A 26971-nucleotide genomic window follows, 5' to 3' on the forward strand; every position below is an offset into this window, starting at 1 on the left:
TGAAATGACCAGTAAATAACATCCTTTAAAATTTAAATGACAGCTGAATTACATGTATAGTTAGGGCATTGATCTTTGTCTGAATTAATATCTCTTATCTATGAGTAGCAGTTTATTTTGGAGTTGAAAATGTTTTTAAATGAAATGCTTCTGAGGATGTTAGTGTCCATGTGTAGCTCTTAATAAGCTAAAATTTAGTAAATATGTGAGAAGAGGCTTAGTATTTTCTTAGGTTTGTTTTTTAAATAAATAATTTCTAATGTTTGAGCATTTCCTTAGCATGTAGTCAGTTTTTAAAGATTTTTTTACTCTTCCTTCGGTGATATTAGGGCCAAACAAAATAGAAGCCAAAGAACAAATGAATTTCTGGGAACTCTGTGTTTGATCAGTGTTCACCCCATGGCAGAGCAAGGAGTAAGGGTTCGCATGCTAAGTAATTTCCATATCTTGTTTTTTCCAGAATGAGTTTTCAAAACAGTGTTTTTCCAGAATGAAATTCAAAATGGTGTTATTATGTAGGAGTTTCTGGGCCTAGGTAAGAAAAACATGAATGTTTCAGTCTTTTTCCTTTCCCCGTGTACATTCTATGCAGTGGAGAGATTACTCAATAGTCCAATTTCGTTTGCTATTTTTAAGCTAAGTGTCCTGGACTTTTCACTATAAATGCCTATATCAGAAAGCCCAAGCTCATATGATCACTGAAGTTGATTAAATGTTATATAGTTATGTACAATATTATTAGTTTGCAATAAATGACACAAGAAACTATGTTCGATTTGTAATAAAAGCAAATAGGTATCATGGGGTTTGATCTTTTGAAGCTGGATTATATTATATTATAGGTAGGGTTGCCAGCCTTAGCAAAAGATATAGGATGCTCCAATTTGAATTTCAGATAAACAATGAATAATTACTTTAGTATAAGTATATTCTGAATGTTGTGCAGAAAATACATATGCTAAAAAATTACTGTTGATCTGGAATTCATACTGAAGTGCGCATCCTGCATTTCATCTGGCAACCCCAATTATGGGACAAGGGAGAGAGAGATTTTATGCATTCTCCTTACAAAAAGCTGCCCAGCCTAGCGGTAGGAGATAAATAGACTGAGTGGTCCTACATTTCTGTTCTGGTTGGTCACTGAACAGTTAAGGAAGTTTCTAGCAAAGTCCTAGAATTGGGCTGGCTTGTGATCAGATCCTGGTCTATTTTTAGGCTGCGGTAAATGGGACAGTTATTCCAGGGATTGGGGAAAAGCAAGTCACATTTAAAGTTGTGGAGAAAAGATATATGTTTAAAGAGGGGAGAGCTTGAGAGTGTGTCATATATTGCCACAGTAAAGGCCACTTCAACCACATCATTACTGTGTCCATCTCTTCCATCCCAAGCAAATAAGGTAGGTATCAATGATGTCTCGTTAATCTAGAAGGTGCCAGATGACTCCTGTTTTTGAATATGTGGATTGAGTACCTCAAGCAAAGGAACAGTGAGATGGGAAACTGGCCTTGAAATCACCTCCACTGGAATGAAGCACAAATACCTCAAACTCAATCCTTCCATAACAGAAGTCATTACCTTCCCTTCCAAATTCTTCCCTACTCCCTAAGATCATTCAAATATTCAACAAATATTCAAGTGGCCCCTGTGTGCCAGCATATACTGGCTCTGGACATATACCCAGTAAGCAGAAAGACATGATCCCTTCTTTCAGAGACTTTACAGTAGAGTCGGGGACACTTTGGTAAAATCACAAAAACACATGTTTAATTACGCATTATATTGCTATGAAGAAAAGATGTTGGGGGGCACCTGGGTGGCTTCAGCTCAGGTTATGATCTCAGGGTCCTGGGATCCAGCCCTGCCTCCGGCACCATGCAGTCTGCTTGAGATTCTCTTTCTCCCTCTTCGTCTGCCCCTCCCGCTCATGCTGTCTCTCTCTCTAAAATAAATAAATAAAATCTTAAAAAAAAAAAAAGATGTTGGGTGCTAAAAAAATCATTCATCAAGCTGATATACTACTACTGATCTTTATGAGGCTATTATAATGAATAAACACTATGAAGCATCCTGAGAACAAAACTTTTTAAAAAGACAGCACTACACGCTTCCCTGTTTAGGAAAATAATAGCCCAATAAAACCATAATTTCTGAAATTTGGTGAATATTTAAGTTCAGCAACATTTGTTATAATGTTGACTTTTAAACGCTTGCATATGTTATCGGTATAAATAGCCTTATTGCAAAAAGTAGAAGTAGGTGATTTTGCCTGATGGGTGTCCTTTTCCATGTTCAGTCCCCGTTTCATAGGTGTATACTCAACTGCCCATGTGCTACCTCGGATACAGAGGATGGAACTCCCGCTAAATTGAAAGGGCGAAACTGACACCTGCCTATGTTAGTAGCTTACCTTGGTTTATTTCAGTGACAGAGGATAGCTTCTAGGAAAAATACAGTACACTGACGGGGGGGACTTTTACTGTATCTGGTAGAATTCCAAAGCACTTAACACCCAGTCTCCTCACTGGGGTCAACACGGAGGCTCCCCGCCCGCTTAAGTGCAGCTGCTTCTGGCCTGGAACGCAGCTGCTGGTTAACAGCTGTACAGCCTCAGAGCTCCCACTCAAGACCTTGAAGAGGAGCTCACTGCACCCAATTAAATAACGTAAATTGTTATTTTCGGATAAAGCTTCTTGGTCTTGCCAATGTACCTGGAACTAATGGACAGAAGTACTTTGTTTCTCAGAGCCTTCTCAACTCAGTTTGGGCAATTTTCGTCCTACTTACTAAGATCCCCCCGCCCCCTGCCCATATACCACTCTTATTATCTACCAGACGAAACAGTTTAGCCTTTTTACTGAATGGCTGTATTAAAGGAGTACTGAACCGGGGACGGGGGGGGGGGGTAGTATTAAAATTTTACTTGGTGGGGGAGGGACGGTGTACTCACAAAACCCCCAAGCGGCCTTACCCCGTGTCCAGCCCTAACTCCTGGTTCCCTTCCTTTGGACAGGGCTCGGGCGGCCCCAGGAGGAGACGAACCGAGGGAGGGCGACCAAAGCCCGTCCTCCACCCCTCTTGCCACCCCGGGCTGCATTGTCCCCACCGAAAAAAAGAGCGAGGAGCCCACCTCGCCCTGCCGCCGAGCCCGCCGGCGGCTAAGGACCTCCGGCCGCCGGGGCAGGAAGGCGAGCCCGCAGCCCCGCTACCGCTCCGATTGTTACGCGCCCTCAACTTCACAGAGTGTGGCGCTCAGTGGGCGCAGCGCCGGGAGGAGCTAGGGCGGGAAAGCCGCGCCGCCGCCCGCGGTCTCCAGGCCAGCCGCCCGCGTTCTTCCGGCCAGGAGCCCGCGGCGGGGGAGGGGCAGCCGCCGCCCGCGTTCTCCCGGCACCGGCGGCCGGCGGAAGGGCCGCGCGTCGCGGAAGCGCGGCCGCAGCTGAGGATCAGCTGCTGGAGGAGGCGGAGAAGGAGAGGGAGGAGCCTTAGGGGGGAAAGGGAGGGAGGGGACCCTCAGGAAGCCGCGAACGCCACCGAGTGTCTGCACACCTCGCTCCGTCTGCCATGGCTGGTTAAAGAACCATCCGGATCGCAGCGCGGGGGGAGGGCTGGGTGGGGGGAGAGCGGCGGCCGCGCGTGAGGCCGAGGGAGGGGCGGCGGCGCGAGCGGCGGCGGCGGCGGTTCCAGCATGAAGAGGAGAGCTGGCCTGGGGGGCAGCATGAGGTCAGTGGTGGGCTTCTTGTCCCAGCGGGGCTTGCATGGGGACCCCCTGCTCACTCAGGACTTTCAGAGGAGACGCCTGCGGGGCTGCAGAAACCTCTACAAGAAGGACCTCCTCGGCCACTTCGGCTGTGTCAATGCCATTGAATTCTCCAACAATGGAGGCCAGTGGCTGGTCTCAGGTAAATCAACCCCCTTCCCCGCCCCGCGCCTCCCGGCCCCCTTCCAACCTCCCCTTTCGCTCTCCCTCGCCACCCTCCTTCTGCCCTCCGCCCCCACCCCCTCCCTCCTCAACCCCCCTTCTGCGGTGGGAAGGTTTGGTGTCAAATTCAAACCCTTGCAGGGGGAGGGAGGGGAAGGAGAGGATGTCTTCTGTAAAAAAAGACCTAAAATGGTTGACAGGTCCTTAATTCGCTTTACCCCCAAGTGCAAAGTGATCTCTCCTGATGACTGCTCTGGAGGTGTGGGTTGGGGAGGGGGGGGCGAGATTACCGCCTGACAAAGTTTGATGGGAAACTCTTCCTCCGTGTACTTTAAAAGGTGCGGGGGGCATTTTGGGGATTCGGAGGGGGAGGAGGCCGAGGCGCGCCGGAGGCCAGGGGGAGCTCGAGTCCCTGGCGCCGGCGTCCGGGAGCAGGGGCCTTGGGGCTGGGGGCCGGGCGGTGACAGGGCCGGGCGCCGAGGGGTCGGGGGCCGCGACTCGGGGGGCTGGCTGGGTGAGCGAGGAGAGGAGCCGGGCGGGTCGCTGTTGGCCGCCCCCGTCGGCGCCCTCAGGGGCCCGGCTCCATCTCCCTTCGCTGTAGTGGCCTCTTCCGCGTCGTGTTTTTCTTACGGTGTGGGCAGTGCGGAAGGCTCTGGAGGCTAAGGGGCACCGGCCTGAACTTGAATGCGCAACTTGTGAGGCGGGGTGTGGTGGGTGAGCGACCCCCGGAGACTTGTTGGCTGCAGCCCCGCGCCCGCACCCCCTTTGCCGGCCGCTGCGGTTGCAGGTGGTCTCCGCTCCTCCTCCCTCCCGCCCAGCTGGGCTCGGCTGCCCCCGGGCTCCCCCTCTGGTGTGGGGAAAGTGGCGAAATCGAGGCCGGGGCTCCGGCCGGGCGGTGTAGGCCTCGCTCTCCCGGGGCTCCTAGCGACAGGCAGCTGAATCGATAGCCTATTGCTCCCGGGGAGGCCCGGGCCGGGCGGGCCGCGGCGACAGCTGCCCCGGGGGAGGTGCTCCTGCTGCCCGTGGGGGCGCTCTCCGCCGCCGCCCTCCTCCCGGGGGTCTCGGGCCCCAGGCGGGCGAGTGGGATGGGGTCCGCTGGGGGCGGCTCCCCGAAAGCGGGCGAAGGGGCGGAGGGCGAAGACGGCTGATCTGGCGTTCCCGCTCGCCGCCTACCCTGCTCCGTCCGTTTTCCTGCATTGAGAGGGAGGAAGCCGGAGGGAGCCCTGCGCTGGACGTGGCGCTTAGCTTCACCCAGGCCGGTCCCCGAACGGTTTTCTAATTTACGTCAGTGGGCAGCTGGCCAGAAACTTCTGGGATCACGGCAAAGCATCCGTTTTCTTCGCGAGTAACAGTCGGAAGTGGCACGGGCGTACAGTCCAATTTAGGGGTAGCAGAGATAAGACTTGTGTGATCATTTCACGATAAACCTTCTGGGGTTTCTCCAGAACTGACTTGACTTTTCCACCCGAGATCGTTTTCTCTTTGACTAGGTAGATTTTGGCCCTAGATCATACCCTGAAGAAACCCGATATTCTACTTCAAGGCATACCCCAAACAAAAGCTTCCTTCCCCAACACTGCCAAAAATTCCAAGGGCAGAAATGGGGAAGATCTCTTTAGAGAGCTCACCGTTTTTTTCTTCTGTATTCATTATACTGTAGTCTCCTTTCCAGACTGATGTTTTCCAACAGAGATGTCCCCAGACACAAGGAAATTCTCTCTACTGGGTGAGGGAATTTGAGGGGGGCTACTCTTTTATAGGCTGAACTAATCATGGTAATTAAATCGTGAGTACAGTCATACATTTCCCAGCTTAACACTTTTTTAAAAATAACAGATTTATTAAGATATAATTCACATGCCATACAATTCGCCCATTTTAAGTTAACACTTTTTAAAAAATACTACAATGTTGCCTCCATTCTCAATAAGTTACCCTTGTGCAGGACCTTCCTTTATGTCTCAAATGAACCCCATTTTCTCTAGTCTTGGCCAGTTAATTTATCTTAATTGTGGTCTGTAGAAGAGGAGAGGCCTTTCCACAGGGCAGGCTCTGGCAAACCTCCTGGTTTTAGGCATTTATTTCCTTATTTTTCTAGGCCTGAGTTGCCCATCTCCATCGTTACTTTCTGGGTTTCAGTCTTCTTTGCTCCTTACTCCTCCTCCTTCCCATCACACTTCCTCTAGCTCAGTCCTTCCTGTTTCCTTTTTATGTACTCCTGTCCTTGTTCCCAGTCCATGCATAAGGACACCCCCCCCCCCAAGTTTAGCTCAGATACACTTAGCTTTTCTTACTGATTTCCTGAATGTACACTTTTGGTTAAAAGCCTTTTTAGCTATTCACTTTCCATTATCAGTACAACTTATGTGAACAGAAAGTTCCTCCTGTTTGCTTCAGATAAGGAAGCCCGCTCTTAAGAGTCATAAATACACCTTAACTTGTTAAAGCTAATTAAATATTGTTCTGGGAAGTCCTTCAATAATCTTCCCCAATTTAAAACTATTTAAAGTATCAGGTTTACATCTTCTCTTATCTATCATTGTCCTTCTTTAGCAGTCAATACCTGAGGGGAGAGGCTCTTAGGGTTTGAAGTTAATGCTATCTGTCCCTAATGTTTCACAATAACGTGGTGGGAGGCCAGACTCTGGGATGGTAATGCGATTACCTTTATGCATTTTGTTGTTTTTCTTGTATCTTGTCTGGATTGGTTAAAGACTTTAGAAAGTGGTGATTATTATTATTTTTTTAAGATTTTGTTTATTTGAGAGAGAGAGAGAGAGACAGCCAGCGAGAGAGGGAACACAAGCAGGGGGAGTGGGAGAGGAAGAAGCAGGCTCCCAGCAGAGGAGCCCGATGTGGGGCTTGATCCCAGAGCGCCAGGATCACACCCTAAGCCGAAGGCAGATGCTTAACGACTGAGCCACCTAGGCGCCCCAGAAAGTGGTGATTAAAAAGATAGTGTATTCATAGTTTGTTCACTATTTTCATTCCCTAATGTCTGGGCAGGCTCACATTTCTTGTAACTGACACATGACTATTTGGTAGAATTAATTTAGACCTAAGGCAGAAATATTTGCATGATTCCTGTGGCCTTATAAAATAAGAATTGTTAAGGATACATCATTGCTGTTTTGTTCTAACAGTTGGCCCCTTTTCCAGGGCTCAGTGAGGCCAGCAGATGTTAAGATTAAGCCAGAGAAAATCAGAAAGGAGAAAAGGTGTTCTGCTGGGCAGTGAGACTGTCAGCAACAAGTGGGAGGATTTTTTTGTTTATTTTAAAACATTAAAATACTTTAACTTAAAAAGTATTTTTCTTTATTGTTCATTTTGATGCTATCCTGTAAGGCAGTGTGGTATTAGCATACACATGGTTGAAATCACTGCTATGTCATTTAATGTGTGACCTTGTAGTCAAGTTGCTAAGCCTCTCTGGGTCTGTTTCGTGATGTACCAGCACTTACCCAAAGGGCTCTTGTGAGAACTACATTAGGTAAAGTTTAGGTTGTATGTTGAATAGAATGCCAGGTCTCTCAGAGAAAATGTTGAGCTTGTTTTCTCTCCCTTTGGTACTTTTAACTTGTGATATCCTTATTAGCTGACACTTGTTCTTACAGTATTGGTAACAGACCTGTGCAAATGGGGCAGACAGGATAGTTTTGTGACTTTTCGATGTGGAATAAGAAGGCACAATGTATGTTGGAGTACTACTCCTAAGACATCCTACCAACATCAAGGAGTGTATGCTAGAACACGTATTTCAGGGATATCCTGGGTTTACCCTTTAAGTCTTTGGTTACATCTAACAATATTATTTTTTGATATTTGATATAATTTGATAAATGATATAATCAATTTGATATAAATTGATATTTAAGACTAATTGATATTAGAACCTGTAGAGCTAGCAGATTAATAGCCCATTAGTATGAAGTTTTGAGTTTCAGTGAGAGATTATGATCTCTTTCTTGATGCTTATGAGTAAATGTAGGAAAAGCACCTTCAGAAGCTTTTCAAATAGGGTCAGTAACTGTACTGTTTAAAAGTGTAGTTAATAGGAGTTGTGAATGGGGAGAAGCATTTAACTATATTTACTTGGTCATAATATTTATAACTGAGATAACTAGTCCTATTTCTATTTTACATGGGTCTCTGACTTTATTATCATAAGTTAGGTAGAGATTAATAGCATGAATTCGGGGGTCAGGCTGCCTGGGGGTGAATATCAACTACTTGCTAACTGGGTTACCTTTGTTAAGTCACTCACTCTCCACTTCATCAGCTATATAATAAGAGCAGTAATACCCCCACAGGATTGTGGCGAGGACTGCATGAAATAACACTTGTAAAGTTCTTAACACCAGGGCCTATCCTTTGCTTTTGCTCTGGTTGCCACTGCTGCAACTCTTCGTATTGTTATTTAGCGTGAACCTCACCAAAAGCTTTCAGGAGATTGACACTTCCAATATCTAACATTTATTTGCACATAGCACAGTACAATGTGAAAAATTGAGAAGGCTCTCAATGAGATGAACTGTTAAAAATGCTTTGTAAATAAGCTTAACCCCAGCATTGTCATCAAAGCGTATTTTTAAGCATCAAATAATAGCTGTGATAATAACCATATGCTCAATTTGAACCTGTTAATTCATGATCATTTTCTGTTTCCCAATCACTAGTTCTATCAATTTTATGGAATCAGTTTTTTTGTAAATAAATTCATCTAAGAGAATGTTATCTACAAAGTGTTTGTCTTTAGCCAGTGGAACAAAGTCTTAACCTCATTAGAACTTCTCATGTATTTAATTGGAAATGAATTTGTTGGTCCAGTGGTTAGTTTACCAGGAAAAATATGGCTAGTGGTAGGGCAGATTTGTGACTTGAAAAAGCTTTCATAGTACATACATTTTAATAAGGTGATTAGGGAATCAATTATTGGTATTTCTTCTGGGCTTTTCTATTTACTGATAATGCATTGCTCTGAAGGTATTAAATTTTATCCTTTGGTCTATTAATTAATTCAACAAATAGTTTTTGAGTGCATAGTTTATAAAGCAGAAGCAATTAGAACAGAAATGATGAATCGGGTATAAACCATGCTCTCAAGCTTGCATTTTAGGAACATTTACTTATCATCTGTAACAGTGCATGGCCCTTTAAAAAATATTTCCCCTCTGCTCTATGATACTTTGATAGATCCCTGATTTTTCTCTGGTTTGCAGTACTTAACAGCAAATAATCCTCTTGCTTATGAGGTTTAGTGGGAAAGAAAGAAGGCTCATAGAGATGGCCTTGGAGGACATTACTATGATAAATTATAGATATCGTGTCATAAGGATAAGGTAACATGGATATTTATAGATGCACATTTTATTTTTCCCTCTTGTTCTTCAGTCAGCTAATTGTTACCTGTCAAAGATTGGCAGATTTAGAATTATGCCCAGGTTTGTCACTTCTACTTTAAAATAAGCTAGTGAGGTTGAACTGATGACCACCAGTCTTATTAGACATTATTAGCACAGCAAAAAGTTGTCTTTGTGTTCTGTATTGTTCAAAGGATCACCACTGACTTAACTTACGCCAATGTGTTTTTGATATACTAAGAGTTCCTAAGAGGAGCAGTAGCCCTCAGTTATGTATCCTGGTGACCACAAGTGTGTGCTCATTCACTGATTATTGTTAGATTTGGATGTGAAGTGCATTTGGAATCACTTAGATCAGGGAAACTTTATTGACCAGTAAAACTTGAAACACAGGTGCTGCCTCCTGAGTTAAGAAGTAGATGCATTTATCTTATGCATTGAGCCAGTTGAAGAGCACTTCCATTTGTTAATAAATAGCACTTGATTTTAATTTTTTTCTTTTTTATGGTTTCAAGAAGTAATTGCTTTTCTTATTGTTTTAGTCTGAATTTATATACTCAAGAGTAGAATTAAAGCCTTTTAAAATTAAAGGAACTAAAATCCTAATTCAAATGAAGATTACGTAGGTTAAGAAGGAATCGATTCTGTTTTCAATTTTTGGTGCCCCATATTATACGTATTGTCTCTTACAAGTAGAGAACTGAATATTAATCTGTTAGGATTAACCTTAGATTATTGTGAGGATATGAAATTACATTTCTTTTTTACTTGATTCTCTGTTTTCTTTAAAATTTTGATTTTAAGTTAGAAGGGTTAGGTTACTATTTGCCTGTGGATATGTAAGCTGATTTTAGGTGATCTTTGAATAAATCTTTAAATTTTAATAGTACATTTATTTTTATATATGGAAAAGTTAACCAGCATGTATAAAATATTTTTAATGAATTTATCGTTTAAGGTGAGGTTAAAATTTTTAAAAGTCAGTTTAAAGAAAAATAATGTTGAATTTGTTACATGGATATGGCAAAAATCAAAAGTTGATCGAGATTGGGGCGCCTGAGTGGCGCAGTCGTTAAGCGTCTGCCTTCAGCTCAGGGCGTGATCCCGGCGTTCTGGGATCGAGCCCCACATCGGGCTCCTCTGCTGGGAGCCTGCTTCTTCCTCTCCCACTCCCCCTGCTTGTGTTCCCTCTCTTGCTGGCTGTCTCTCTGTCGAACAAATAAATAAAATCTTTAAAAAAAAAAAAAGTTGATCGAGATTGACTGAAACCTGGGAAATACTGCAGTAGTTAGTCTTTTTTGTATCTTCTTTTTTCCTCATTGAGTCAGACAGAAGGAAGGATCTTCATTTTATGGAAAAGGAAGTGGAAAAGTAGAAAAATAACTTGCCCAGAGCTACCTTGCTAGTCTTTGGCAGTCAGCAAGCCAAGTAGGGCCCGTTGCTCCCAGGCACGTTCTAAGTTGCCTTTTTATATTTTTCTTTCTCTTTTCTTATAGGGTAATTCACCTTTTCTGGATCTCTTTTAAAAATTGAAAGCTGAGAAATTAGCAATTTCTGAGCACATGTGCAATGTAGGTGCTCCTCTTAGATGATAAATTATATTTCTGTGTTTTGCTGTAAATAAAGTTAACTTATTCCACACAGGTATCTTATGTTTATTTATTCATTAAAAATATTTAATGGAAACATATTATGTGTGCCTCTTTAATCTTAATAATAACTACAAGAATTATTTTTTCTTAGTATTTATTTAGCTTATAATGTGTGCCAGGCTCTCTGCTAAGCACTTTTTATGTCTTATTTGCCACTTGGAAAATAGCCAGTGTTATCTATAGTCTAGAAAGACCTAGGCATTTGAAAGTTTTGTTTTAATTGTCATAACTAGGTGCTAAAAAATCAAGAAAGGACATTGATCAGTGACTGCTGAGGGTTCTATAATGCAGAGAACAGATAGGGCCCTGGTGGAAGAATAGATATTGGAATTCATTGTTTCTGGTTAAAATGAAGTGAAATATAATTCTAGGGATGAAAAAAGATTACTGTGGTCTATTACCTTGGTCTTTGTAGAAAATTTGGTTCCAATAGCTGCTTCCCAAGTTTCTGTTCTTTTCACCTTTAATACTTATTATTCACTGCTGCCAACAGAAGCTTCCTAAAACTTATCATGATCACACATCCTCTGTTGATCCCTCAAAAAATCTGTGCTCCCCAGGGTCCACCAAATTAAATAGGAATGCCTCACCTGAGGCATTGCTGTTCACAAAGATAAATGTTAAACAATAAAAATAGCTAATTTTTGAGCATGTTATTCATTTACCACGTATCATTTGGGGGTGTTTCTTATGTCAGGCACATTTTACATAAGTGACCACATTTAATACTTACAAGAACCTTTCCTAAGGTAGGGTTAGTGCTATTTATCCTTATTTTACATATGAAGAAACTGGCGTGGAGGAGTTAAGTGACTTCCAAGGCTCCTGTAGTTTGCAGTGGATCTGGGTACGCAGCCTGGGTCTGCTGGAGCAGCTGAGATGTGCTGCTGACTGCTCTGAAATTTTTAGACTATTTTGTAGGATCTGACTTTTCCCCTATATTCTCTTCTCTTGCTGCTATCACTGTGATACTTTGATAACTGCTTCCCCCCCCCCATTTTGTGTAAATGAAGGGAGGGGGTGTAGCTGTGGGGATGGATCAGTGGGCTTTGAGCCAATAAGCATAGTTCTGGTCATAGATACTACACTCACCCCTCCAGCAGATCTCTCTTGGTGCTGGAAATCACTTTACCGGGATGTTGGTCTCGGCAGTCATCTAAAGTCTCCTTCCTTACACTTTGCGAGTTCCACAATTGTTTACATAAACCATGTAACTTCACACTGTGTTAAACTCACCTGCTTTAGTGAGGTATAATTAGGAGTGGGTATATTCTGGTTACCAGTTTAGTTCCTCTTCTCCCTTAGCCCAACCAAAGTACAAACAACATACATGACTCATACTATTTTCTGAGCCTGTAATTTGAGTTTGATATCTGCTGAAAGCATGCTGATTGAGTACATTTGCCTGATTTCAGCCAAAAGAAATAGGTGTCTCCTCATAAGGACATAGATGAATAAGGATAAAGTGCTTTTTGGAAGAAGGTTTAAACAATGTAACAGGATAATTTGCCCAAAGAGCATTGGTAAGTCATTTGGAAGTGCTTTGCCACAGACACAATATCATAAAGGAAGATATGACTCCTAGACCAGATGATAAGCCTGTTTAATCCTTAGTGAGTTTGAACTATAGTGTTCTTGCAAATAAAATTTACTTCTGTCACCAGCAACTTCACTCTGCTTCTGTGAAAAAGAAGGCATTCCCTTTCCAAGGTTATTCACAGATTAGGGTTAACAAGGAGGGTTAGATTCTACTTGCTCTTCACATCAGTTATCCTAAGTCAGGAATTCAGGGAAAGACTTGACAGCAGCAGTTTGTCACTTTTTTTATCTGCTTTTCCCATACCTTACGGACATACTTTCCTTGCTACCTTATTCACTCATTGCACTTTGCAGTGTTGATACCCAAGATTCTATCACGTACCTCTCAGGATGCAGAGTTGATATGCATTAGAGGTCAAGTCCGTGTGCTCTGAGTATTATTTTCTTATTAGGGCCAATTTTAAAATGGAAGTTATATTCTGGAGGGCTGGAGCATGTAGGAATCAATGAGAAAATGGCATCTGAGGAAATTGATAGGTTTATAACAGATCCTAGTAGCAGAGATGTTGGTGGAAAGACTGATTCCCATCTTCCCTTTTGCTTCTGTTGGGCTCCTACCTCTTGATAACAGTGAGGTAAGATTACCTCACATGGTTGATAAGCTAACTCTGTATGTCCCCTGCCTACCTGGCTGTTGGCTGGGGTCCTTTATACCTGGGATACTTGGGACTATCCTAATTTCCCCATTGTCCCAGTAAAATTATTAGTGCTCCTTTCATTCTTAAAGTCCTAGTTTCAGTGATCAGTCCTCCCCCCCCCCCCCCCACCAAGGTATATTCTGCAATCCCACCTCTCATCTTCCAACATCCCCTCAATTTTGGGGCCAGATGTGGCCCTATTTCTTTTTATTAGTTCAGAAGAAGAAAGTTTGTCAAAAAAATTCTGCCGGGGCGCCTGGGTGGCGCGGTCGTTAAGCGTCTGTCTTCGGCTAAGGGCGTGATCCCAGCGTTCTTTTATGGGATCGAGCCCCACATTCGTCTGCTAGGAGCCTGCTTCTTCCTCTCCCACTCCCCCTGCTTGTGTTCCCTCTCTCGCTGGCTGTCTCTATCTCTGTCGAAAAAAATAAAATCTTAAAAAAAAAAAAAAGTCTTCCTGTGGGTTGTTTTCTTGCAGTTGATTTTAAGGAAAGGTGTTTTGGGGAATGATTCCCCACTGAGTTGGGATTTTTTTTCCTGAGATTTTTTTTAATCCAAAATGTGGATGTGATATTGATATTAAAACCATGTTGTTAAAACTCCATGTTATGAAGTATCTGTGCAGCACCCAGAATACATTTGGATTAAATGTTGACCCCTCAAATGTATAGAATGGGCCTTGGAAGGATTTTCAGGAATTGTGGTTTTTCCGGTATATGGCCAGTTGGCTCTAGAATGTCTTTCATGTTGTGAAATGATATCAATAAAGAAGTTTACGAGATCTGGGTTAGACTCCTGATTTCACCATTGTCACTGTGATCTTTTACTACTAACATTCTCTCTCTGTAGAATCATAGAATTTTATTGCTGGAAAAGACTAATGGTCATCTAATTGAAGCTTTTAATTTTACATATAGGGACACAGAGGAGCAAAGAAGTAGAGTGATGAGTAGTTTACGACTAGAAGTCATACAGTCAGGATTAAAATCTGAATCTTCTGATTGGGTCTCAGTAGGTAAAGTCTCTGTGTTTCTGAAGGACTTTACTCAAGTAAAGTGTTAAACTCTTTCGTTGGCTTCCTCTGCCACTACATTCTTTCCTTATTTTTTTAGGTTTGTTTATTTTAGAGAGTGTGTATGCATGAGCAGGGGGAGGGGCAGAGGGAGAGGTGGGGAGAGAACCCTCAAGTAGACTCCCTGCTGAGTGCAGAGCCCAACACAGGACTTAATCCCAGGACCCTGAGATTATGACCTGAGCCCAAATCAAGAGTCGGACACTTAACTGACTGAGCCATCCAGGCGCCCCTCTGCTACTGCCTTCTGTCTGCAGTTTCATTGTCCCTGAACATGGTTGTTTTGATTAAGTTGGAGGTGGCAGTGCTTGTTATTTTAGAGATGAGTCAGTAGAGATTTTCCAGGTTGGCGGCAGACTGTCACTCTGGCTGAGTCTTCAGTTTTAATTCTTAGTCTGCCTATACTTCCCTTACTTTGGAAAGTCTGTTTCCTTCCAAGAACATTACTCAGGAGGAGGAATTTTCTGCAAACCTAGGTGCCTGTCAAATCTTGTTATACAATTTCTCTCATTCTGGATTTCCATTCAGGTCTTGTATCTAAATTTCAGTTGTATCTTTTATGTTACTACTTAAGGCCAAGTGACTAATTGGAACCTCTGAGGATTGTTGTTTCTTTTTTTTTTTTTTTATAGGTGTCTTAACCAAGTTTGATGGTTTAGTACAGATATCACTAGCTGCCATAGATGGCTGAAGCATGTGTTTTTGCCTTCTACATACTGGCAAGAAACAGCTGAAATTTGCATGTTTGACAACCAGCTTCAAACAGTCCTTGAGACTCAGGGTTGACATCTCTGTTTATACCTGCTTGTGGGTGGGTATTGTGTGCCTTCCTAAAAGGACTAAAAAGCATTGGGCCTGCATTGGTTCAACCCTTTTAGAATTGCTCAAGAAGAGAAAAGAAAGCTTTATTATGCTGTTAATGTTGCTTATGCAGGGTATTTTGCAAAAGTCAGGCAGGTAGTGTTCTTATTTTAAAAAATGAAAAAATGAGAAACTACTCAGAATAAATGAAGAGAGTGTCTATGATATAATCAGGAGAGCATATTGTCCGGGTTAGTTCTGTATGGCAGAAGAAGTGAGACTGGACATTGTACATGATCTGTGGTCTGGAAGTACCTAACAGTGCATCATACTATCTTAATAACTTCCTTGTAAGTCCTTACTGTTGTTGAGATCCAAGAATCTGTTTTTAGTGTTCCCCTAGCTCTATTTGAGGAGCTTTTGTTCTTTGACATTTCACTAATTCCATACTTTATTATTGAGAATTTCCTGTTGAATCATGCAAGTCAATAGAATAGGGCATTTAGAAGACAAGCTTCCCACTTATTCGTAAGTTTTTAAAAAGATCATGTATTAATTATAGGAAATTCAGAAAATAAAGAGACATTTAAAGAAAGGAAGTATACCACTTAGGATGACCATTTTTGACACATGGGACATATTTTTAGCCTTTTTTGTATGCATGTGTACATATTTTAAAAATAAAATTGAGGGGTGCCTGGGTGGCTCCATTGGTTAAGTGCCCTACTCTTGATTTCAACTCAGATTGTGATCTCAGGGTTCTGGAATGGAGACCTGGGTCGGGCTCATCAGGGAGTCTGCTTGAGATTCTTTCTCTCCCTCTTCCTTGGCCCCTCCTCTTGCTCTTTCCCTCTCTCTCTCAAATAAATAAATTTTTAAAAAAAAATTTTTTTTAAATTGGAATTAGGTCATCTCTGCTGTTTTGTAACTGTTTTCTCAATATTAACATTTTTTGTGGTATGTCATTGAATATTTCTCAGAGCCAGAGTTTCTCAGCCTCACCAGTATTAACATTCGGCGCTCGGTAATTCTGTGTTGTGGGGGCTGTCGTGTGCTTGTAGCGTGTTCAGCAGCATCACCGGCCTCGAACCAGTATATGCCAGTAGCACCTCCCTCATTGTGATGACCAGAAATGTCTCCAGACGTTGCCAGATGGTCCAGGCAGGAGAGCACTCTGGTTGAGAACCACTGTCTAAATAAAAAATTCTTAGACTCTTTGGTCTCAGTACCCCTTAAAAGTCATTGAAGACCTCAAAGAACTTCAGTTTATGTAGGTCATTTTTATCGGTTTTTATTGTATTAGAATTTAAAACTGATAAAGCTTAAAAATTCATTTAAGAAAGAAATAATAAACTTTATATTAACATAATATCTTAATGAAAAGTAACTATTTTCCAAAATAAAAAATAGAGGAGTAACTTATTACCTCTTTCCAACTCTTTAGTATCATAATAGACATTATGAAGGCATTTGCATTTAATCTGTTGTGAAATATTGATTTAGCTGACATATATGAAGAAAATTCAGCCTTACGCAGGTATGTAATTAGAAAAGGGGAAAGTATTTTAATGCCTTATCAGATAACCATGCATATTCTTTGAGATTTTATCAAAACTCAAGTGGAAGTTTCTTAAAGATTAGTTGCAAGGTAGAGCCTGAAACCATATCAGGGAAATTTTCAGTCTGTTACATTAAAATCCTTTAGTCTGTAGGAGTGCCTGGGCGGCTCAGTTGCTTGAGCAACTGGCGCTTGGTTTAGGCTCAGGTCATGATCTCAGGGTCATGAGTAGGGGAGTCTGCTTGAGATTCTCTCCCTCTCACCCCCTGCCCTTCCGCACCCCTGTGCGCACCCGTGTGCACACATGTGCACACACTCTCAAAGTAAGTAAATAAATAAAATCTTTTTTTAAAAGGCCTTCCCCTTAGGTTGCTGGCTTTTCTTGAAAAATTCAAAGATCAGGCAACCTTGAGGCTGCATTCCTCTATGGCAATAACTGGCTGGAGTTGTATAGCGGCTTGTTCTTTAAAAGGGTTATATATTCTCCAGTCCGCCCCTTACTCTGACAGGTGTCACTCATTTGTTTTGAGGCTAAATCATGGTAAGGAGCACCGTCTCTGGAGCCAGATTACCTGGCTGGGATTCAGATCCCAACTCCACTCTTGATTGCTGTGTACCTTCAGGTTATTTAGCTTTTCTGTAGTTTTATCTGGATAATAAGGATAACAACAATATCTACTTCGTAGGATTGTTAAAAGCATTAGAAGAGCCACTAAATGTAAAACCCTTAGGATAGCCTCTAGCCCAGAGCAGATTTAGCTAAGCTAGCTATTGTTCGAGTTCAAACAGCACATGATTGGCTAACATTTCTGTAGCTCATACTATGTATCAGGCAGTGGTCCAAGCCCTTCACACAAGTCTATCTCATTAATCCTAACGTAACACTATAAAACAGGTAGAGTTATTTTCTCAATTTTGCAGATGAGAGGATACAATTGAGAGAGGTTAAGGAACCTGCCTGAAGGCACTCAGCTAGTAAGTGGTAGCAACATTGAGAGTTGAACCTATGCACTTATATTCTAAGCCTGTGGTTTTGAATGCTGTGCTGCCTCATGCTACATCTGCATCTAAAATAGGTCTAATTACAGAAGTGGCAGGCTTGGGTAACTGGAGAGTAGTGCTCTTAATGTTTTTGTAAGTGATTTGAGGAGAATATGCATATAAATATCTCAAATTTATATATGACATCATTTCCTTCCGGTAGTGAAACACCAAACCAATAAGGATAAACTGCAGGCAACTCTTTTTGTCTGGGTGAAGTGAGTGAGCAGAAGAGTGAGTGATTTTCTTTCTTTCTGTCTTCCTTCCTTTCTCTCTTTCTTCCTTTCTTCTTTGAGAGTGAGAGCATGGGAGGGGAGGGGCAAAGGGAGAGGGAGAGAGAGAATCTCAAGCAGGCTCCACACCCAGCAGAGCCAAACCAGGGCTCAGTTTCATGACCCCTGAGATCATGACCTAAGCCGAAACCAAGAGTGGGATGCGTAATGGACTGAGCCACCCAGGTGACCCTGATTACTGACTTTCACAGTAGGTAAGTGTAAAATTAAATAATGAAAAATAACAGACTGCATGATGTGCTTCAAGATATTCAGTAAGGACTTGAGAGTCATTTTGGTCTATTATTGGAAGGTCAGAAAGGCCAGCAAATATTTCAAACCCGTTAGGATAGCTATTACTTAAAAACGAAATGAGACAAAACAAAGCAGAAAATAACAGGTGTTGGTGAGGATGTGGAGAAATTGGAAGTCTTGTGCAGTGTTGGTAGGAATGTAAGACGGCACAGCCATTGTGGGAAACAATATGGCAGTTCCTCAGAAAAGTAAACAGAATTACATATGATCCAGGAATTTCATTTCTGGGTATAAACCCCAAAGAATTGAAAACAGGGAATTGAGCAGATAATTTGTACATTGTACACTCATGTTCATAATAGCATTACTCACTGTAGCCAAAGGGTGGGAGCATGAATGGACAAACAAAATGTGGTATATACATAAAATAGAATATTATTCAGCCTTTAAAAGGAAACTCTGACACATGGCACAATATGGATGAACCTTGAAGACTTTATGATGAAATAAGCGACTTATAAAAGGACAAATTTTTATGAGTCCATTTATGAGGTACTTAGAGTAGTTGAACTGATAGAGACAGAAAGAGGGTCTCTTTCTGTTAGAATCGTGGTTGCCAAGGGCAGGGGGAAGGCAGGAATGGAGATTTATTATTTAGTGGATACAGAATTTCAGTTTGGGAAGATGAAAAAGTTTTGGAGATGGGTCGTGGTGATAGTTGCATAACAATGTGAAAATGTGAATGTATTTAATGCCACAAAACTCTACACTTGAAAATGACTTAAGAAAAAAACCCAGCAGGGGCGCCTGGGTAGCGCAGTCGTTAAAGCGTCTGCCTTCGGCTCAGGGCGTGATCCTGGCGATCCGGGATCGAGTCCCACATCAGGCTCCTCCGCTGGGAGCCTGCTTCTTCCTCTCCCACTCCCCCTGCTGTGTTCCCTCTCTCGCTGGCTGTCTCTCTGTCACATAAATAAATAAAATCTTTAAAAAAAAAAAAAAAAAAAAAAAAAAAAGAAAAAAACCCAGCAAAATTCTAGGCATCTCTAGGAAAAAGAAATTGGGGACAAAATGGAAAATGCTTTTCTTTCCTGTGTAATGCAGTAGGGCAGACTCACTTAAAATTCTAAGTAGTGTTTTGGCCTCTCCACTTTGGTAAGACGGATACAACTTGGTTTTAGGCTCCCGCATAGCTCCTTGGATTATTACCAAGTCAATATCTCTCTCTGATGCCCCTCTGGAAAACGGGTTTATATAATTCTTACCTCACAAGCAAAGATGTATGTGAATGAATTTCTGTACTAATAATCTGATTATTTTCATCTTTGGGAAAATAGCAAAATAGACTTTATTTTCCATTCACTGAAGTGGCTGGCTGTGTGGCCCACAGGCTCTGCCTCTGTATCTTCATGCTGCGTCTTAGAATTCAGGAGACGTATGGGCCACACAAAAAGTTTGGCTTCACAGAGTGGCGATTATATACACAGCAAAGAAGGAGTAAATAGGCTAAAAAGATTTAAGTCAGGCTGAATAATCTGCCAAAGGCAGATGCTTAGCTGACTGACCCACCCAGGTGCCCCTACAATGTAAAAGGGTATTAACTAAAATTGCTATTCCCAACAGGTAACCTCTGTTAGACATTTTGATTCTGCCCTTCCATGTATGAATTTATGTATATTTTTTTATTAAAATGTATCAGGGTGTTGACTGACTCAGTAGAGCATGTGACTCTTGATCTCGGGGTTGTGAATTCAAGCCTCACATTGGGTGTAGAGATTACTTAAAAATAAAATCTTAAAAAAATGTATCATGCTATTCATACTCTTATGCCACCTAAAACAAGAGTTGGAAACATTCGGACAAATTCATGAATGACACGTATAAGAAACTAGAACATTTCGAGGGGTCTGTATATCTAATATATGACACACTGGGTAAGTGTTTTTACATTATCTCAATACACACAACAACCCTGCGAGATAGTTGGTATTTTATTCATTTTAGAATCATAAACTGAGGTTAGAGAAGTAGAATACCTCGCCCAGGGACACATGGGTAGTGCATCTGTGCACTTTTCTTCTAGAGCTTGTACTTAACTTCATGTGCCCTTCCATAGTACCACCTTTGCTAGGACCCCAAATCCTGGCTCTAATCCCATTTTAAAAAAGAAAATAGTGTTTTGAATTGTTAATACAGTCGCTAACACTTTTTTATCTTAGTGATTATTCTGTGTCAGTACAGACAGAAGTGCCTCATGCTTTTTTTTCCCCTAGGTGTCCCAATACATGGTACATACATGAACAATCAGCTTTTTTGCATTTTTATTGTGGTAAAATACACATAACACAAAAGTTACCATTTTTACTATTTTTAACTGTATAGTTCATTGCATAAAGTGCATTCACATTGTTATGGAACCATCATCACCGTTCATTTTCAGGACTTTTTCATCTTGCAAAACTGAAACTGTGTTCCCATTAAACAACCACTTCCCGTTGTCCCCCTCCCCCCAAACCCCTGGCAGCCACCATCTACATTATGTCACTATGAATTTGACTAGATGCCTTAGTTGGTCCGAGGGTTGTGGGTTATTGTTAATCTGTTTGACTAGATGCCTCATATAAGTGAAATTGAACAGTATTTGTCTTTTTGTGTTTGGTTTGTTTCATTGAACAGTAATTTTAACCCAACTTCTACTGATGGCCTTTTAAATGGTTTAGTCTCTTGCTCTTCAGATAATGTGCTGCAGACATATTTGATCCTGAGTTTCAGAATGCTCTCTCAGTCCCGTCCTCTGCTTGGCTGAATTTCTGAGGAGGCCCAAAACAAATTCTTTTCCTTCTGGGCCTCAGCTTTTCTGGACCATAAAAAAAGAATAATTTTAAATAATAACTTCTGTTACAGTATGCTATGAGGTCTTGTATAGTTTTTGCTTATTTTCTTTTTTTAAAGATTTTTTATTTATTTATTTGACATAGATAGAGACAGCCAGCGAGAGAGGGAACACAAGCAGGGGGAGTGGGAGAGGAAGAAGCAGGCTCATAGCAGAGGAGCCTGATGTGGGGCTCGATCCCATAACGCCGGGATCACGCCCTGAGCCAAAGGCAGACGCTTAACCGCTGTGCCACCCAGGCGCCCCTTAAAAGGTTTTTTTTAACTACGAAACTGCTGCCACAGTGTGATTATAGTACATTTTGGGATGAGTTGGTGAGTTTAGTGCAGAATTAAATCAATCCAAAATGACCAGTGTCAGAATAGCTATGTTCCTTTGGCGTTCTCAGATGAATTAAAGCTAAGCATTTGTTCATGAGGAAATCAGGCTTAGAAGCCCTGTCCTCTGCTTGTCCCTTGCCTGGTCCTGGTGCCAAGCAGAAAGGCCTTTCCTTCCTACGAGGTCCCTGTGCTCCCCCAGAGAAGCCCTAGAGAGACTGGGGTCAACCCCATGGAAGCACCCCGGCCATCAGGCTCGCAGAGCTGGCTTAAAGGATCAAACTCTTCACCTGGATTATTTGCAGGTCCGACAGTCTCTCTGCATGGAAGCATCCAATACACCTCTACTCTTTTGAATTTGACTAGATGATTCACAGAGAGAGGAGAACTATCGAGTTTTTTTCAGGTTCTGAACTGATTTATCCTTATTTCACCAGCCCTCCTTTGCTTTGTGGGGTCAGAGATTTGGCCACAGCTGTCATGCTCCCTCTACTGGCTTAAAAGTAGCTCAGCAATTTCAGGTGATGACCTAGTTTGCGCCCACTGTGGTTTTTGACAATACATGGTTGAAAAGTGTTGTCTTTGCACAGAACTCTTAATACCTTGCCTAAGGAAATTAATGTGTGCGTGGGCGGGGGGTGCACCTTACTTCTTCTGACACTAACCTTGAGGGCAAAGTAGAAGAAGCAGGCCCTGCCACAGCCATAATTTCTGCCTCAGTGATTCCAATCTCCTGTGGACTTGGGCTGTCATCATCATGTTAGATACTAAGGACACATCATTTTAAATGATCCCAAGGCATTCTACAAATAACCATGTGTTTTAAATTACTAAACATTGTTTGGCAAAATTAAATCATCCTATCAATGTCTAGAATGAACACTAAAGATAATGCTGTCTGGATGATGCTGGAAGACCCTTAGCTGAGAATGGTTATGTCTCTAAAGTGCATAGGTGTAGATATTATTTTCTTTTTTATTAAACTGTTTTTTTTAAGCTGCTCCAGTTCAGGAGAGGTTGTGCTGCCTGGCATTGGTCTGAGTGAATAAATAGAAGTGCCATCAGTTCTGTATTTCTTTGCCATGAGTATCCCAGCCCATCCTGGGGAGTCTTGTTTTAATTTTTCTTTTTCTGTCATGAACATTTTTTAAAAAGTTTTCTTTATTTAAGTAATCTCTACATCCAGTGTGGGCTCAAACTCACAACCCTGAGATTAAGAGTCACATTCTCTTCTGACTGAGCCTACCAGGCGCTCCTCTATCATGAACATTTTATTTTTTATTTTTATTTTTTTAAAGATTTTATTTATTTATTTGACAGAGAGAGAGACAGCCAGCGAGAGAGGGAACACAAGCAGGGGGAGTGGGAGAGGAAGAAGCAGGCTCCCAGCAGAGGAGCCCGATATGGGGCTTGATCCCAGGACTCCGGGATCATGCCCTGAGCCGAAGGCAGACGCTTAACGACTGAGCCACCCAGGTGCCCCTATCATGAACATTTTAAAAATCCAAAATGTTTTGTTTTATGGAAATGTTCAAACATTCATGGAAGTATAGTATTCCCAGCTGTAGTAATTACCAACATTTTATTGATCACCTATTCCCCCTACCTTTTTTTTTTTTCTGGAATATTTTAAAGGAAATTCCAGAGATACTATTTCGCCTATTTCAGTATGCATCCCTAATTGATAAGCACTTTTTCTTTTTTAACAGCACCACAGTGCCATTATTCTACTTAAGATACATAACAATACTGGGGCACCTGGCTGGCATAGTCAATAGAGCATGTGACTCTTGATCTTAGAGTTGTGAATTCAAGCCCCAAGTTGCGTGTGGAGCCTACTTAAAATAAGAGACATAACAATACTTCCTTAATATCATAAAACATAAAAGTAGAGAGATGAGCACTGAGTAATGCATAGAATTGTTGAATCACTATATTGTACACCTGAAACTAATAAAATTATGTTAAATACATGAAATTTAAAAAATCAATTAAAGCAAAAAAAGTAATTGGATTTGACAAAATGTTGACAGTTTGTTAAATTTGCTTGTAATCTTTTTTTAAAGAAACAAAACTTTACGGATAGAGTCGAAGTCCATTTTTACCAGATGTGTTTACGAACAATATATGGTATAACTTTGTATATTTAAAAATATATACTTAATGTTATCTTTTACATATCCTTCTGAAACTTTATTACTTACCATTAGGTTTTCAAGATTTATTCATGTTGTTACACATATTTCTAGTTCATTTTAACTGCTCTATGGTGTTCTGTTTGGTTTAGATTTAATTTGTATTTGTATTCCAATAGAACTTATTAATTTATATATTTGTGAATATGTTGTTTGCTTTATGCTATTATAAACAGTGATGCAGTGAACATTCTTGTACATTTCCTTGTGGCACTTTGTAGGAATGTATTTAAATTGTAATATGCATTCCCCTGATTACTTTAGAGGTTGAGATCCTCTGTAATATTTTTTGGCTATTTGGATTTCCTCTTCTGTGAATTGTCACATTTGCCTCTTTTCCTAATAGTTTTAAAAATTGATTTGCAGGAATTCTTTGTATATTTTGGATACTAAGCCATTGTCAGTTTTGTGTATTGCTAGAATCCTTAAATTCAGGCAGTCTTTTCCTGGTCCCTCCCTGTTCCTGGTCTCTCAGTTTACTCCAGTTCAGCCAGCATCTATTTTTATTCCTATGCTCCCTTGTTTTATTCTAACCTATACATTTGTGAGTCATGTTACCAAGGTGGGGAATCCCTTCAGTTGTCCATTAGATGAATTTCTTTGTCATTTATGGTTTATTTTTGGTTCTGTAAGGCAGGCAACGTAGAATAGTGGTTAAGAATGAAGGCTATAGGGGCGCCTGGGTAGCGCAGTCGTTAAGCATCTGCCTTCGGCTCAGGGTGTGATCCCGGCTTTCCGGGATCGAGTCCCACATCGGGCTCCTCTGCTGGGAGCCTGCTTCTTCCTCTCCCACTCCCCTGCTGTGTTCCCTCTCTCGCTGGCTGTCTCTCTGTCACATAAATAAATAAAATCTAAAACAAAAAAAAAAAAGAATGGAGGCTATAGAGTCTTAACTGCTTGCTTTTGCATCTTAACTCAACCACATTACTTACTGTGTGTGACCATGGTAAGTTACTTCACCCTCTTGTACTTGGCTTTATAATCTATAAAGTCCATGCGGGTAGAGCTGTTGTGATCCCCATTTTATATTTGATGAAACTCAGGCTCAGAGAGATTAGATTAGAAACATGAGTAAGTAGAAAAAACATGTGGGCCTTTTTATCTTTTAATTTTACACTTTAGATAGAGAAATGGGTACAGAGAAACACTTCTGTAATATAGGATACGCAGTAGCAAAAGCCATGATAGGTCCCTGACCTGTGGCCTCAGTGTTGGGGAAAAACAGTAAGAGTAGAACTATGGGGAACTAAAGTGCCCACTGCCTGTATAAGTCTATTAATAGGGTGAAAAACTCCTCTGTGTCATTATTCATTAAAAGAAAACAACAAAAACCCCAGCCTTTATATTTATGACTTTAACTTAAAATAGATATAGAATTTTTCTTAAGATTTTATTTTTAAGTAATCTCTACACCCAACATGGAGCTTGAACTCACAATCCTGAAATCAAGAGTTGCATGCTCCACTGACTAAACCAGCCAGGCGCCCCAAGATACAGAATTTAGATAACCATCCCAGGCCAGAGAACTCATAGTTGAAATAGGCAAATCATAAACACAGAACACTGGGCCACACTTAAGGGTTCAGTTTGGTAGACAATGAAGGGGGAGGAGGAATAGAACTTAATTTTGACCAACAGTGAAAGAAAGAAGGAACTGAAGGAGCAAAGGCAACTTCTTTCTAGGGGAGAGAGAATAAGTTTGACTTGGCCACTGTCTCTTCTTTGATTTTTTTTTTATTATAAAAGGAAATATGTTTATGGAAAAAAGTCAAGTACTACAGGAAGGTATAAAGTAAGTAAAAATTAAAATATGAAAGTTTCCCAGTGGTATAAACCCAAAAGAATTAAAAGCAGGGACTTGAACACCCATGTTGTTAACAACATTATTCACAATAGCCAAAAGGTGGAAACAGCCCAGATGTCCATCAGTGGATGAATGGGTAAAGAAATTATGGTATGTGTGTATAAGAGTATTATTTACCTCAAAAAAGAATGGAATTCTGATACATGCTACAATATGGATGATCTTTGAAGATACTATGCAAAGTGAATAAAAATGACAACTATTGTATGGTTCCACTTACATGAGTTACCTAGAACAATTAAATTCATAGAGGCAAAAAGTAGAGTGGTGGTTACTGGGGATGGGAGAAGTTATTGTTTACTGGGGGCAGAATTTCAGTTTGGGATGATAGAAAGATTCGGGGGATGAATAGTGGTGATGGTTGCACAACAGTGCAAATATAGTGAATGCCACTGAACTGTATACTTAAAAATGGGTAGGATGGTAAATTCCATGTTATATGTATTTTACCACAGTAAAAAAGTTTTCCAACTCTAGCCTGGAGGTGGTGTCCACTATAAACAATTTCTTTTATAGCTATATAGATAGGCAAATATAAGCATAGATATGCAAATATGAGCATTTTAGTTCAAAGTCTACTCTTTGGGGGCACTCATTCAGGTGCTGGGGACTCCACAGTATATAAAATTGACAAGGTTCCTTTGGTCATGGAGCTTTTTAAAATGTTGTTTTACACAAAATGGATTTTGGTACACATATTGTTTTACACCTTACATTTCCCCTTAATGAAGACCTTTGGACATCTTTCCAAGTTAGTTCTTACAGATTTACTGATTTCATAGCTGCATGGTGTGCCCTTATATGGATGTGCTGTAATTTGTAGCTGTTATATGGAATGGAGGAGGGGAAGAAGAGGTACAGAGATTGCTGTGGTTTGCTGCTTGTGTTTCCCTTTTGTAACTTAAATTTTTATTAGGAGAATAACATAGGCTTGTTATAAAAAGTCAGTGCCAAATATATCAAATAAAAGTAAAAGCCCTCCAATCTGTTCCCCTCTTTTAATCCTATTCCCTGGAAATGGTAACCACTGTTAATTATTGTTAACACTTGAAAGTATTCATCCTTCCAGACATTCTTAATGCATCTGGAAATATAAAAAATACATAGAATATACATATTCTCATTCTTTAGGAGCTGGCTCATGCAGTATAATACTGCTCATTTAATTCAGACTTGCAAGTTATGCAGAGGAAAGAGCTAGACTGGGCTTCATGCGAGCTAGGCTCTGTCTGGATCGTGCTGTGGCAGGCAGTTCCTTAGTTGTCATTTGCATGCTGTCCCATAGTCAGTGCGATCACATCAAGGAGAGAAAACTAGTATGCTTAGAAATATTACTGTAGAGGGGCGCCTGGGTGGCACAGCGGTTGGGCGTCTGCCTTCGGCTCAGGGCGTGATCCTGGCGTTGTGGGATCGAGCCCCACATCAGGCTCCTCTGCTATGAGCCTGCTTCTTCCTCTCCCACTCCCCCTGCTTGTGTTCCCTCTTTCGCTGGCTGTCTCTCTCTCTCTGTCAAATAAATAAATAAAATCTTTAAAAAAAAAAAA

General features: G+C 41.3%; 1 protein-coding gene across 3 annotated transcripts in view; it reads left to right on the forward strand.

The window, feature by feature from the left end:
* Positions 1-3498: 3498 nt before the first annotated feature.
* Positions 3499-26971, forward strand: part of DCAF5 (DDB1 and CUL4 associated factor 5) — a 91334-nt gene continuing 67861 nt past the window's right edge. Inside the window, exon 1 of one of the 3 annotated variants that reach the window (XM_040641732.1) lies at positions 3499-3896. In XM_040641732.1, the coding sequence (XP_040497666.1) occupies positions 3683-3896 (214 nt within the window). In that variant the 5' untranslated portion in view covers positions 3499-3682. The remainder of the gene's footprint in view (positions 3897-26971) is intronic. The other 2 variants (XM_040641733.1, XM_040641731.1) reach the window with 2 other exon arrangements.

The sequence above is a fragment of the Ursus maritimus genome, unplaced genomic scaffold (assembly GCF_017311325.1).
Source record: "Ursus maritimus isolate PB19 unplaced genomic scaffold, ASM1731132v1 scaffold_25, whole genome shotgun sequence".
In the NCBI taxonomy this organism is placed as follows: domain Eukaryota; kingdom Metazoa; phylum Chordata; class Mammalia; order Carnivora; family Ursidae; genus Ursus; species Ursus maritimus.